At 40.7% G+C, this 14,769-nt stretch overlaps 1 protein-coding gene across 2 annotated transcripts in view; it reads left to right on the top strand.

Moving 5' to 3' along the window:
- Window positions 1–14,769, top strand: part of chchd3a (coiled-coil-helix-coiled-coil-helix domain containing 3a) — a 305,052-nt gene that overhangs the window by 276,241 nt on the left and 14,042 nt on the right. For both annotated transcript variants that reach the window (XM_020940968.2, XM_020940967.2), the window contains exon 8: window positions 11,036–11,171. In XM_020940968.2, the coding sequence (XP_020796627.2) occupies window positions 11,036–11,171 (136 nt within the window). The remainder of the gene's footprint in view (window positions 1–11,035; window positions 11,172–14,769) is intronic.

Genomic DNA, 14,769 nt, shown 5'->3' with positions numbered 1-14,769 from the left:
CACCTTCGCTCCTTCTCTCTTTCTCTTTCTCTCTGTCAGCCACTTTCCTCTTTTTTTTTTTACTCTGGTTCTGTCTTTGTCTCAGTCTCTCTCTCTTATCCCCTCTCTCTTTCTCTCTCTCTCTCTTCTCCCTCCGTCCCTCCTCCTTCCCCCTCTCTCCTCGTCTCCTCTCATTCTCAGAGGCCATTACCGGTGATAAACACTGTGCTTTGTATCAGCGGGATGCACCTGGCATTAACGCGAATGCTTAAGAAAGTAATTAGCGGGTGCATGTGCCCGGCTCCCCCTGCAGGTGCCCGGAGGCGCTGTAACGAACGCGCGCGGATCCATAGAAAAAGGACAGTAGCGATTTGTGCCCGCGCCGCCGTCATCGCTCAATACCGCGACGCAGAGGAATGGTCTTGTCCTGCCTCCCAGCGAAAGGCCCAACCCGGCTCACACGAAAATCAGCGCGTGTCAGGGAAAAGTCTGATGATTTGTACTGGATTTAAGGCGAAGGCACTGCAAGGCAAATCTCTTTTTATATATGTTTTTATTTTTTTTGGTCACTTTCATCCCTTAAAGGTGCATTGTGTAACTTTTCTGGAGCCTATTTTCTGATCTATTTTGTCACGTTTCGTCATCGCAAACAGACCTGGAATTGTGTTTTGTTTAACTCACAAAACCTGAATATTTAGGCCGAGTTCTTCTCTCAAACTGAAAACACTCTGCTCCACCTTGTGATGTCATGTGGTAATATAAGACGGGCTCCACTGTGTTTTTAAACTCCATGCACCTTCACTAGAATATTTTGGACTGGAAAACTAAATTAACCGTAAACTATACCGTATTTTCTGCACTATTAGGCGCTCTGTCACTGAATGGTCTATTTTTGAACTTTTTTCACAAATAAACCACACCGGACTTTAAACGAAACACAACAGTTGGATGAGTCAGTGGGGCTTTGTTCAGTTGTGGCGTGTAGGGAGGGTGCTGTCTGGGACCGCTGGATTGTCGGCGTGTTCGCAGTGACTCAGTTGTTCAGTCGTGTCTAGAAGTGGCACATTGCACTCGCTTTTTCGGTTCGTTCCTCCGTTCCGTTCCTCGTCGGCGTGGAGCGATGAGTGCGGCTTTGTAGTTTACTGAAGTCGTGCTGGGACACCCGAGTGGATTCGTGTATAGGGCGCCCTGGATTGTGGGGCGCGCAGTTGTTTTTTGATGATGTTGGAGGCTTATGAGTGCGCCCTATAGTGCGGAAAATACGTTAGCTGTTAACTTGAAAACTACCACTACATGACATCACAAGGTGGAACTTAGCATTTTAAGCTTTGGCGATGTAGACAGACTAATAAAAAAGTGTGTGAGGAAACTAAATACAACTCCAGGTATGTTTTTGAGAATATAACATGGATAAAAGCTCACTAGAGACAGTTTGGCATAATATAGGACAAGAATTTAACAAAAATCTTGTATTGTTAAATTGGATCCTGTGGTTCATTACTGTGGGGCACTTCCTGTCTTACCACATGACATCAGAAGGTGGAAGAGAATGTTTTCTGTCTGAAAATATATTTCAGTGATACCATAGGGCTGGGGCCCAAAGTAGGGCCAGGACCACCTCCTTGGGGGCCCCACAATCAGTACAATATAATACATTTAATATGAGATAGGGCCCCAGGTTACTTTGTTCAGAAAACGTTCGGCCCCAAGATTGAAAAGGTTAAGAACCCCTGGACTACACAATGCAGGGTTTGTGTGTCAAACATGTGTGAATGAAACAAAGCACAACTCCAGGTATGGTTTTGATGAGGAAACATTATTAGCCTGGTTCATTAGTTGGTTTCACTTCGTGGAAACCGTCGGACCTCACAGCATTAGGATTCATTCGCTCGACGGTAGATGGGTATTTTTTTATTTAACTAATCGCTGTTATTTGGTTGTGAAGTATGTAATGCACCAAATCCTGTAAGAAGGGCAATAACGTCCTAGCCTAATTCATCAGCTGGTTTCACTTTGTAGAAATCGTCTGACCTCGCAGTGTTAAGATTCATTCGCTCAACAGTAGGCGGATACTTTATATCATTTAACCAGTCGCTGCTGTTTGGTCGTGATGTATGTAATGCGCCGCTAATGTTGCTAACTGGTATATTAAGCTTTTCCCAAATCCTGTAGGAAGAAGGGCAATAACGTCTTTTCCCTTGATAAAATTCACCAAACATTCTTTTTGTTCCGGCTTTAAATCCTCGATCTCAGGAATCGTTGCCAACACAGAATGTATGTCTTCATCTATATCCATCTGGACCGCTTTGTTTACTGTTGTGCTGTTCCACAAAAGGACCCAGACAGGTGCTTGAGTTTGACGTCATGACTTCACAGCTCTTCACTGATTGGTCAGTGCGCCGGTCTACAACTTCCAGAATTCTTGCAAACCGTCTAGTGTATTCTGATTCCTGACTTAGTCGCTGAAGAGAAATGAAATTGAGCGGAGGATTAGAAAATCAGATGAGAAAATAATCATAATTTGTACATGAGATGATGAAATTCAAAATATCAAAGCTGTTTTTATCATCTAAGTTAAGTTCTTAAGTTCTCCCTTTCTATTAAAAATGTTTAGTCAGTGAGTTTTGCACGTTTTCGTTATATCGTTAACTTGGATCCCGCGGTTCATTAGACGCACGTTAACGATTTACTGCAGCAGCTCATTAAGAATAAATAAATAACTTCAAACAGAAGGACTTGTGTTTAATTATTCACCTGCTGCTAATAGTACCGCTCATTTAAAAACAAATCGTCACTGACCCTCTCGCGCGAGGACTATAGATTTCCCGGTCTCGCTAATTTGACCAGGCGTCCGTCTGCACACATACGTCGTACACCCACAATGCGCGCCCGCTTCCTGCTGCATTGCACTCTGGGTAATGACCCGTGCAGCCAATCCCTCTGCTTTGTATCCAACAGGGGGTAATTTTTCACTCCAGGGGGCAAATCAAACATCTGATTCAGGCTAAGGGGGGGTCCGAGCTCCTGCCCCAGTGCTCCTTTGAGATCCGCAGATTTGCTGACGGTTACAATCCCTTTCATGCACACGCACACACACACACACACACACACACACGGGGGCAGATGGAGTGTCCTGGGCACTGGTGTGAACAAAACGATGACACCGCCATTAGCATAATAGCCGTAGCATGTGGATCTGTCGTCATTACAGATCTTTATGGAGTGTGCGAGGAGACAGACAAAAGCAGTTAATATAGAGAATGGCCACAGTGCTGCTGCTATGTCCCCCTTTGCTTTGATTGGCTCAGGCCCAGACTATAGAATACATCTTATGGAAAAAGTCACATTTAAAACTGCGACGCTGCAAAACGAGCTCTCCACATTCGTTAAAACGGCGTGAAACCAGCGTGTGTCTCGTTAGGAAACGGGCCCGGGTTTGCAATATTTTTGAGAGCGGCGCTTTAACAACGTCTAGTTTTGATAATGATATTTGAACATGTCTTTTTCAATGCCTGCTCGTTTATAAAAGGGACAGTCCGGGATTTTATTTTATTTTTTTTAACATAGGGCCTCGTTTTCTAGTGAGCCAGAGTGTTGGAGACGTGTGGAGACACTTTTTTTTTTTGTTTCATATGTTTTTATTCATGTGCAAACAAATATAGATATGTCATTCAAACAACACATGTGTACACACTTTTTCCATTTTTATGCAGAAAAAACATAACTAACTAACAAAGTTAACTAACAAAAACAAATCACTCAAGAAATAGGTGTAGCGTCATACAATATAATAATAGAATGATTAAAAAATACACTACTACTAATATTAATAACAAATAGAAAATAAAATAAATAAATACAATAAAATAATAATTAAGGAAACATTTAATAATAATAATAATAATAATAATAATAATAATAATAATAATAATAATAATGATAGTAATAAAGAAGGGGTGGGTAGGTGTTTGGTTTAGACTGTTTTAAATAAGTCAATAAATGGCTGCCACTTTCTAAAAAATGTCCTTATGTTACCTTTCTTGGAGTACCTAATCTTCTCTATTTTCAAAAAGGACATAACTTCATTAATCCATTGAGTGCTGGGTGGAGACACTTTTAAAAAAAAATATTCGATCCAGTCCTTGTATTTGCAGAGGTCGCTGGTGCTAGACTAGTGCATGTCAATGGTCATAGTTATCCTGCCACTAAAAACAGTCTTACCCACTCCACAAAACACCTGAAAAAAATCTATTATTACACCAGACTGTCGATGTAAATGTCCTGTGTTGATAGAATAATGTTTGAACTAAAACTAACCTTAAATCGCATGAATGTTGAGGGATATCGTGATATCGTATCATCAGAATTCTCACAATAATATCGTGGACCATCACCATATATCGAATTACAAGTCTCTTAAGAGTTATGGTGCTAAAAAACAGACATAGACCATGATCCTTTGCTCCATGTCAGTGCAGACTACAAGAAGAAATAACAGTTCCAAGCACTTTTAAGTCTTAGTTCTTTGGATTAAGTCTTGTCAAGGCATTTTAAGAGGAAAAACAGTTAACAGTTTTGTCAACCTCCACAAAATATCTCAATAAATATCGTACCGTGAGATGTATATTGTGAAAATATTGTACAGACAGATTTGGATATTGTTACATTCCTAATCGTGAGCCTCCCCAACGTATCATGAGCTTTCCAACGATATCGAAATAAATATTGTACCGTGAGGTTCATACCGTGATGATATCGTATCGTGAGACTTGGATATCGTGCTTGGTGATATCAGTCCACCTCTGCCATTTATGTTGATTTATCGAAATAAATACTTCAAATGCAAGGTTGTTTTTACTTCTAAAATTATTCTATCAACACAGACATAATAATAAAATGGTAATGATTTGTTTTTTCAGTTTTCAATTTTGTGTTTAAATGAATAATGGAAAAAAAAACGGATAAAGGCCGTTTCCCGTTTATGTGACTTAAACTGAGATGCCGGACTAAACCAGGACTGAACCAGGTCCGGGACCAGACCAGAACCAGCCCAGGACTGAGAACAGGACTTAGACCGGGACCAGACCAGGATAGATTCCGGGACCGGGACCAGGACTGAGACCCTGGGACTGAGAGGATCAGGACTGAGACCAGGACTGAGGCTGGGACCAGACCAGGACTGAGAACAGGACCAGATCAGGACAAGATCAGGACTAAGACCAGGATTGAGACCAGGACCACCCTGCGACTGAGACTGAGACCAGGACTGAGACCGGGACGAGACCAGGACTGAGACCAGGACTGAGACCAGGACTGAGACCAGGACTGAGACCAGGACTGAGACCAGGACTGAGACCAGGACTGAGACCAGGACTGAGACCAGGACTGAGACCAGGACTGAGACCAGGACTGAGACCAGGACTGAGACCAGGACTGAGACCAGGACTGAGACCAGGACTGAGACCAGGACTGAGACCAGGACTGAGACCAGGACTGAGACCAGGACTGAGACCAGGACTGAGACTGAGACCAGGACTGAGACTGAGACCAGATCAGCCTAGGACTGAAAATGATTTGAATTCTGGTTCAGTCCTGGTTCAGTCTCTGGCATCTCAGTTTAAGTCATGGAAATGGGAAACGGCCGTTATCTGTTTTTTCCATTATTCATTTAAACACAAAATCGAAAATAAAAAAAATGAATCATTATCTGTTTTTTCATTTTGGTTTTGGAAACAAATAATGAAGAAAATATGGCGAGGAGAATTTTATTTTTTTTTTTTTTCGTTTTCTTATTTTTGCTTTTATATTGAAAAACAAATGAACGAATGACACACACGGATTGTCCCGGATCCCGGATTTTACCCTCTGCCTATTCATTAAAATTAGAGGAGGGCCCATGTGACGCTTCTTGCCCCTGGAAACCCCCAAATTTTTGTCGACTGGCCTGCTCATTTTTGTTCTTTCTCATTTTTTGCCGTCGGTTACTTCGGCATTAACACCTGCATCAAAACCTTTCGAAGATGGAAGAGCGAGATTGACCTCGAGGAAAGGACGGAGCGCTCGGCCAGCCATGGATAGCCTATAACCAATCACATTAGCATTCACAGCCCAAACATCCACTCTTCTTCTGCAACACTAAAACGGCTCTCAGGCCAGTACAAGGTGACAGCTATTCAGTATGTAAATTGTTGACACCAGCAGCACTCACAAAGACACTTAAAATCAATGAATGGATTGGCCGGTACCAGGTAGAGAGATCAATATTGTGCTGCAGTCTCTTCTCTGAGCTCTTTGTAAAAGGCTTTCAGGAAGTGCAGCTAATTAACCTGAAGAATCCACTCACGCACGCAAGTAATTTTAACCTCATCACCGCTCCCATCCAATTGTGTGGAGGAAGGCGACTGCACGGTGCTTGTTTCAGAATTGTCCCACTCTGCAATTCGATCCTTTAGTCTGAACGGCTGTTAGCAGAGTCTATTGTTTCCTGTGCGGGGAGACGCGCGTTTACATGGTCCGACTGTAATAGTGCTGTAAGGACTGTGTGTTTAAAGGCTCTTACATTACGCAAAATTGACGCTTGTGAGCTTCGAAACGTGTTATAATGTTGTTACCTTCTCGAAAACAAACCTGGAGCTGTGTTTTTTTTCATTCGCACGTGTCTGTCTGAGTAATCTTGCATTATTATTATTTATCGTAGTTTCTGCTTTGATAAAAAATACACTTAAAACGGAAATAAAGTTCAGATAATTGACTTATTCCAATATTAGAAAGCCGTACACGTACAAGGAGTCTGTGCCGACATTCCCAAGCAGAGACTCGGTGTTTTACGTCTGTGCAATGACAAACTATAGTGGGAGTTCGACCGTGGTTTAGACTTGGCGTCTCTTTGTTGGTGCACAGTCCAGTCAGACTCTGTCCAGGGTGTTATTCAGCTAACAACTCATGACATCATCCCTATCCATAGTTCTTGTCCCATTTAGTTAGTTTGCTATTAGATAAATTGGAATACCATGCTTTTGTCTTGACATATATTTATAAGTCTCACAGCTGTGATCATAGCTCTTATTGTCAAATACAATAATGAACTATAGAAGTGATTATACAAAATAACTAAGCTTAGATATTTATCTTAACGCTGCATCTCCAAAGCTCAAGATCAGGCGTGTCAAACTCAAATTCACAGAGGGACAAAATTTAAAACTGGGATTAAGTCGTGGACCACACCGGCCCATCAAAGCCTGAGCCTGTCAGATCTCAGAAGCTAAGCAAGACCAGGCCTGGTTAGGACTTGGATGGGACTGGGAAAATCAGGAGCCACAGTTGTTGTGAAGGCAAGACACTTCACCCACATTGCCTTGTATGAAAGTGATGTGTGCGTGAGTGATGGTGGTGGTCGGAGGGACCAATGGCGCCGATTGGCATGGCAGCCGTGCTTTTGTCAGTCTGCCCCAGGGCAGCTGTAGCTACAATAGTAGCTTATCCCCACCGGGTGTGGAGAGAAAGAATAATGAATCTATAATGTTTGTAAAAGCATCTTTGTGACATACGTCTGTGAAAAGTGCTATAGACATAAAGATTTACTTACTAACTTACAAACTAAATATTTATTGAAAAATTTCAACAACATCTGCATGTTTTCTCTTCTTTAGAGATATGTAATGTTAAACCTTTTATTATTAAAATAAATGTTTAATAATAGTTTTGCTTAAAGATTGAATCCAGAACAAGCAAAATATAAAATAATAACAAAACCGATCTGTAGCCGGTGGGCAGCTCTAATACATATTTTGATATGATCTCGTGGGCCAAATATAATGGTATTGCAGACCAAATTTGGCCCCCAGGCCTGAGTTTGACAAGTCTGCTCAAGATGCTCTGTTCCACCTTGTGAGATCAATGGAGAGTTAATTTCCAGGGCTGAAATTATCCAAATGATTCTAGTGAAGGTGTATGGAGTTCAAAAAACACATTGGAGCACTTCCTGTATCACCACATGACATCACAAGGTGCAACGTAGCCTACAGGGTTTGTGTGTTAAACATGTGAATGAAACAAAACACAAATCCAGGTCTGTTTGTGAAGAGGAAACAACATTATAACAGATCAGAAAATTAAATAAAATAGGTCCTTTAACTTGTTCACCCAAAGTCCCTCGATCATGTTTTTATTTTAAAGAACATTTTGTGTCGTAATCTGAAGCTCGTCCTGTTCAGTTTGCAGGACCTACTGACTCCTCTGCCCCAGGATGTGCACATTTGCATGATCATTATGTTCGGACAGCGCTGACCTTTGACCCCACTGCTGACAATTACAGTGAAGGCAACAATGTGGTGCTCTAGAGTTTGGGGGTTGACAGCTGTTGTTTTGTGTCTGTTGTATAAAAGTCTATAGTTTTATTGTTGTATCAATGTTTTTTCCTTAAAGGTTTTATACTACACAAAATTTACTCTTGTGAGCTTTTAGTCATGTCATTTTTTTTTTTTTTTTTTTTTTTAGTTTATTCTGTCGTTTTACAACACTACAAAACAAAACATAGACTACAACCCCAAAGATCATGTTGAAAGGGTTTAGGCTGAAATAAAAAGTACTTATAATGCCAAACCCTATAAAAAAAATGACAGAATTCCAAGAAAAAAATCAGCGTATGAACAGCAAATTTACATTTACAATTTTACTTTCGACTTACTGTATACATAAGAGACAAAATATAAATTAAAACAAACAAAATTTAACACATAATTCATTCATTCCAGAGCTCAATACCTTTCAGAACATAACACTTTATACAATTTTTTAAAGGCTTCTTCAGTATTAAACTTAAAAAAAAAAAAAATAAATCATTACTCTGATTATTCCATATACTAACCCTTTAACAGAAATACAGTCACTTTTTTCTTAGTTAATATCTTTATTATTTTTATTTTTTTTAAGGTACCTGTTCCTCTAAGGTTAAATTGACTCTGTCTCTGCTCAAATAATTTCTGTAAACAAAGAGAAAGCAGATGATTATAAGTTTTGTACATCACTATTGCTGTAATCAGGTCAACAAAATCTAAAAATTTAAGTACTTTTAGCTTAATAAAAAGAGGATTTGTTGGTGCATAGTAATTCACATGATTAATAATCCTAATAACCTTCTTTTGGAGTAGAAAAAAATGATTAATATTTGATTTATAAATATCCCCCCAATACCTCCGTAAGTTCTATAGAAAGTGTCAATTCCAGGCACAAGTTACTTTAAAACTGTAATGTGTTATTTATTTATGACTTATTACTGACATTTCAAAGTAATTTGTTACATTATAATATTACTGTATTTAAAATGTAAAACATTACACGACTATTGCAGCACTTTTAAGTTACTCTCATCAAAATAACTGCGAAGATGCTGAACTGTATATGGCCTTATATAGACTAAACCAGGACTAAACCAGGACTAAACCAGGACTAAACCAGGACTGAACCAGGACTGAAAACCAGGACTGAACCAGGACTAAACCAGAACTGAACAAGGACTAAACAGGAACTAAACCAGGACTGAACCAGGACTAAACCAGGACTGAACCAGGACTAAACCAGGACTAAACTGGACTGAGGACTAAAACAGGACTGAAACCAGGACTAAACAGGACTAACCAGGACTAAACCAGAACTGAACCAGGACTAAACCAGGACTAAACAGGACTGAAACCAGGACTAAACCAGGACTGAACCAGGACTGAACCAGGACTGAACCAGGACTAAACCAGGACTGAACCAGGACTGAACCAGGACTAAACCAGGACTGAACCTGGACTAAACCAGGACTGAACCTAGACAAAACCAGGACTAAACCAGGACTGAACCTGGACAAAACCAGGACTAAACCAGGACTGAACCAGAACTGAACAAGGACTAAACCAGGACTGACTAAACCAGGACTAAACAGGACTGAACTGAACAGGACTAAACCAGGACTAAACCAGGAACCAGGAACCAGGACTAAAAACAGGACTGAACAGGACAACAGGACTGAACCACCCAGGACTGAACTGGACAAAACCAGGACTAAACCAGGACTGAACCAGAACTGAACAAGGACTAAACCAGGACTGAACCAGGACTAAACCAGGACTGAACCAGGACTAACTGACTGAACTAAACCAGGACTAAACCAGGACTGAACCAGGACTAAACCAGGACTAAACCATGTCTAAACCAGGACTAAACCATGTCTAAACCAGGACTAAACCAGAACTAAACCAGGACTAAACAGGACCAAACCGGGACTAATCTTGGACTAGAACTTGGAATCTAGTATTTTTATTATTATCTAGTATTATAATGCGTTTCTCCCAACACTGATTCCAGGGCTGCATTATCCAGATGATTCTAGTGAAGGTGAATGGACTTTAAAAACACAGTGGAGCACTTCCTGTATCACCACATGACATCACAAGGTGGAAGAGAATGTTTTCTGTTTGAAATCTTGAATACAGAACCCAGGATTTTTGTGTTAAACACGTGTGAATGAAACAAAACACAACTCCAGGTCTGTTTGTGACGAGAAAACGACATTATAACATAAATCAGAAAGTAAAATAAAATTAAATAAGTAATAATTTGTACACGAGATTATGAAATTCTAAAAGTCAAAGCTGTTTATGCCGTCCGTGTCCCAGCATGTGTTTCAATCCAGGTTCTGTTATAAATGTTTACTCGGTCAGTTTTGTATATTTCGCTTCAAACATGTGATCTTCATGTTTGGAGATTTATTTATTTATTTATTTGTTTATTTCCAGCTGAAAGCTTTTTACCGGGCCGCTGCAAAAATCACCTGCTGCTTGTTAAGTTGTTCGGGAGTGGGATCAAAACAGGAAAGCGTCCAGTTTGGATTCGCTCTCCTAAAATAAACAAAGTGCTTCGTATTTTCTCTCCCGTCCATCTGCATCGGAACGTTTTCAGCTCTTCGAACAGATCTGTCCATCTTTTTTTCTTCATGTTCCCTCTCTTTACCCCCTTTTTTTTGAGGTGTATTTGCTCATGTTAATCCCTCGTTTTTTTTCTTCTTCTCCAGGCGGTTCGAGGCGTCGCCCGTTTGCGCTGACCTACAGCAGCAGATCCTCGCGTGCTACAGGGAAAACTCCGGGAAAACCTTGAATTGCTCCAACATCGCCGCCCTCTACCTGCAGTGTGTCAACAAAGCGAAGCTGGTGCGTATCTGTCGTGCTTTTAAAATGTATTCCCCTACAGATTACAGATTACAGATTACAGATTACAGATTACATGCCCCGAAATGTAGTTTGTAACGTAATCCATTAAATTACTTAAAGTGAGTAATGTAATCTGAATACTTTGGATTACAAAGACGAGGAAATCTTCACTTAAGAAGTTTTGTCTGATAAAAGAAAATAAAAAGCCCAGACTTTACTGAACCAAATTAAAAATATTATTGATTGGAGACACGGTACATGCAGCTTTAGTCCTGTTAAATCCTGTTTTAGTCTTGTTTTAGACCTGGTTTAGACCTCATTTTAGTCCTACTTTAGTCCTGGTTTAGTCCTGATTTAGTCCTGGTTTAGTCTTGGTTTAGTCCTGGTTTAGATCTGGTTCAGGCCTGGTTTAGATCTGGTTTAGACCTGGTTTAGACCTGGTTTAGACCTGGTTTAGTCCTGGTTTAGTCCTGGTTTAGCCCTGATTTAGACCTGGTTTTAGACCTGGTTTGGACCTGGTTTTAGTCCTAGTTTAGTCCTGGTTACAGACCTGGTTTTAGTCCAGGTTTAGACCTGGTTTAGACCTGGTTTAGACCTGGTTTTAATCCTGGTTTAGACCTGGTTTAGTCCTGGTTTAGTCCTGGTTTAGCCCTGATTTAGACCTAGTTTTAGACCTGGTTTGGACCTGGTTTTAGTCCTAGTTTAGTCCTGGTTACAGACCTGGTTTTAGTCCAGGTTTAGACCTGGTTTAGTCCTGGTTTAGACCTGGTTTAGTCCTGGTTTTAGTCCTGGTTTAGATCTGGTTTAGTCCTGGTTTAGCCCTGATTTAGACCTGGTTTTAGACCTGGTTTGGACCTGGTTTTAGTCCTGGTTTAGACCTGGTTACAGACCTGGTTTAGTCCAGGTTTAGTCCTGGTTTAGTAGCCTGGTTTAGACCTGGTTTAGTCCTGGTTTTAGTCCTGGTTTAGACTGGTTTGGACCTGGTTTTAGTCCTAGTTTAGTCCTGGTTTAGACCTGGTTTAGACCTGGTTTTAGACCTGGTTTTAGACCTGGTTTTAGACCTGGTTTAGACCTGGTTTTAGACCTGGTTTTAGTCCAGGTTTAGACCTGGTTTAGACCTGGTTTGACCTGGTTTAGACCTGGTTTAGTCCTGGTTTTAGTCTGGTTTAGTCCTGGTTTAGCCCTGATTTAGACCTGGTTTAGACCTGGTTTACCTGGTTTAGACCTGGTTTATCCAGGTTTAGACCTGGTTTAGATCTGGTTTATATATATATATATATATAATATATATATATATTGCCCAAAATGTGAAAACAGGAAAATACCGCCGTGTAATCCATTTACTTCAACAAAGTAACTGTAATTTAATTACCATTCATTAAAACAGTAACTGTAACTGAATACAGTTAATATCAGTTATTATTTATACTCTTATTATGTAACTCCGGTACATGTGATCTGTTACTCCCAACACTGGTCGTACCCAGAGGCGAAATTAGCCATTTTGTTTTTAGATCATTTGCACATAATTTATTCCTACAGTGATTTTCTTCTTCTGCTGTATTTGCCCTGATTTGATTTGCATATAGATGTTTTCGCATCTATGTGAGCTTAATGGATTCTTCGCATGTGAGCGTAAACTGTGTAAATTAGAAAGAAGAAAGCACTTAATCACTCTGGAACTTTGTTGTCACTTTTCACACACTCCTCACACTGCTGTTAATATAAGACTATTACACTTCAATCTCACCAACATTATTTTCCTAAAGTTGGTAAATGGGCTTTTCTTAAATTACACCAAAAACTGTAGGCGTTTGGCCTTTGTGCAATCTTGTACTCGATCCAATTTCAATTAATTTTAGTTTTGTATAGCCCGATATCGTAACAGGATTCGCCTCTCAGGGCAGGCAAAGGAATAACAAATAAACTACACAAGAAAATGGTTAAAAGAGTCTTGTTTTCAACTGCTGTAATTGTATTCCACATATTTATCAGACTAGTGCAAAGATTCTGAAGTAACATTTGGCCATCGATATTTATTTTAAAGATTCTCAGTGTAACGTTTCTGGTGGAGGGTCTGCTGCCTGGAGATGTTATCGCTTTGCCTAGAATGTTTCAGATAATGGCATTGTACTTATCTGTCTCGAAGGAAGATAAGCAGGCGATGTCACTAGACCAAGTTACAGGTCAGATCTGTGGAGAGGCAATCTTCCTCACTGCAAGATTGCATGTTTTAAGCGTTTTTCAGCATTAAAAACGTCTATAAATGACTAAATGCAAGGCGGCAGACCCTCACTAGAAAAGTTACGTAGACCACCTTTAATTCTCTTAAGAAATAAGGATGGGCATGATTAGACGACTAAACGATAATTGATCATCAAGAAGTTCATTTTGAATCGATAAACTGAAAGTAGGTTGCGTAGTGTAGCATAAGGAGATGAGGCTGCGACTGATACATAGATTTATATACATGCCTGGACATAACTAACGCACTAACAGCTGCATGCCAAATAGGAAGTGCAGCAGGAGGCTCTTCCGGCTCCTTCTGACCCTGGCTCCAACTGACTTACATTAGGATCTTGTCGTCTCTCTCTCTCTCTCTCTGTACCTGCCGCACTGAGCCTCGTCGTTTTGGTCTTAAAACGTTCATATTAACCCACTAAAACCGTGAGCATCACAAGCCTTATTTGAGCAGCGCTGTGGGTGACGTCGCAGTGATTAAGGCTGCGTTCAGACTGCAGCCTGAAGTGACCCAAATCTGATTTTTTTTGGCCTCTATGTGACCTGTATCTGATCTTTTAATGACAGTCTGAACGACACAGATCCGATTTTTTTCAAATGCGACCCAGGACACTTGGATATGTGCTCCTGAAACCGATACATATCTGATCTTTTGACATGCGACTTCAGTGTGAACGGCCAAAGTGCATTCATCCACCTACACGTTATCAACAAGCCACAAACGTCACTATTCTGCGCTGAAGTAGGTGAAAATTTTTAATGAACTCTGTGTCACTGAAGAGAAGCACATCACCACTCACCACTCTTGGCTACGTCTCCACATCCACACGTTCCTTTCAACGGACGTCGCTGCCGCTGCCCCACAAAACACCACGGCCAAAAACTTTGTCCTTCTCCTTCTCAATCTCCTCCTTAAAACAAGTAAGTTGTTCATGTTCTGGCTCCGGTACAAGAGGAACTTTAAAATCTCCAGGTGCTCAATGCTCGCGTCCATGTTTGGACAACTTCCGTAAACACAGAGACGCTCGCTGCGGTTGACGTCATCGTGTCTCCAATGCTCATGCGGGACACTTTTGGGCCGTTTAATGTTCACACTGGAGTCAGATACAAGTCACATTTAACTGGAAATGTGAACGACCTCACAAAAACATCGTATTTCACAAAAAAATCGGAATTGAGTGTTGAATTGAGTCTGAACGTAGCCTTAGTCCACTTCTTGTATATAGTCTATTGTCTGACAGCACAAACACTGGAGTTGTGGCCTCACAGTTCCATGTTTGGGCTCTGGCTCCTCAGTGAGTGTGTTTACAGCACATCAGTGTCCCGGGTATGATCGGGTTTTTTGAGTATCCCAGTT

Source organism: Boleophthalmus pectinirostris, unplaced genomic scaffold, assembly GCF_026225935.1.
Source record: "Boleophthalmus pectinirostris isolate CB_2022bp ecotype Guang Dong unplaced genomic scaffold, ASM2622593v1 HiC_scaffold_18, whole genome shotgun sequence".
Taxonomy (NCBI): domain Eukaryota; kingdom Metazoa; phylum Chordata; class Actinopteri; order Gobiiformes; family Gobiidae; genus Boleophthalmus; species Boleophthalmus pectinirostris.
Note: the sequence above shows the minus strand (reverse complement) of the source record. Positions and strands in the feature narration are given on the sequence as shown.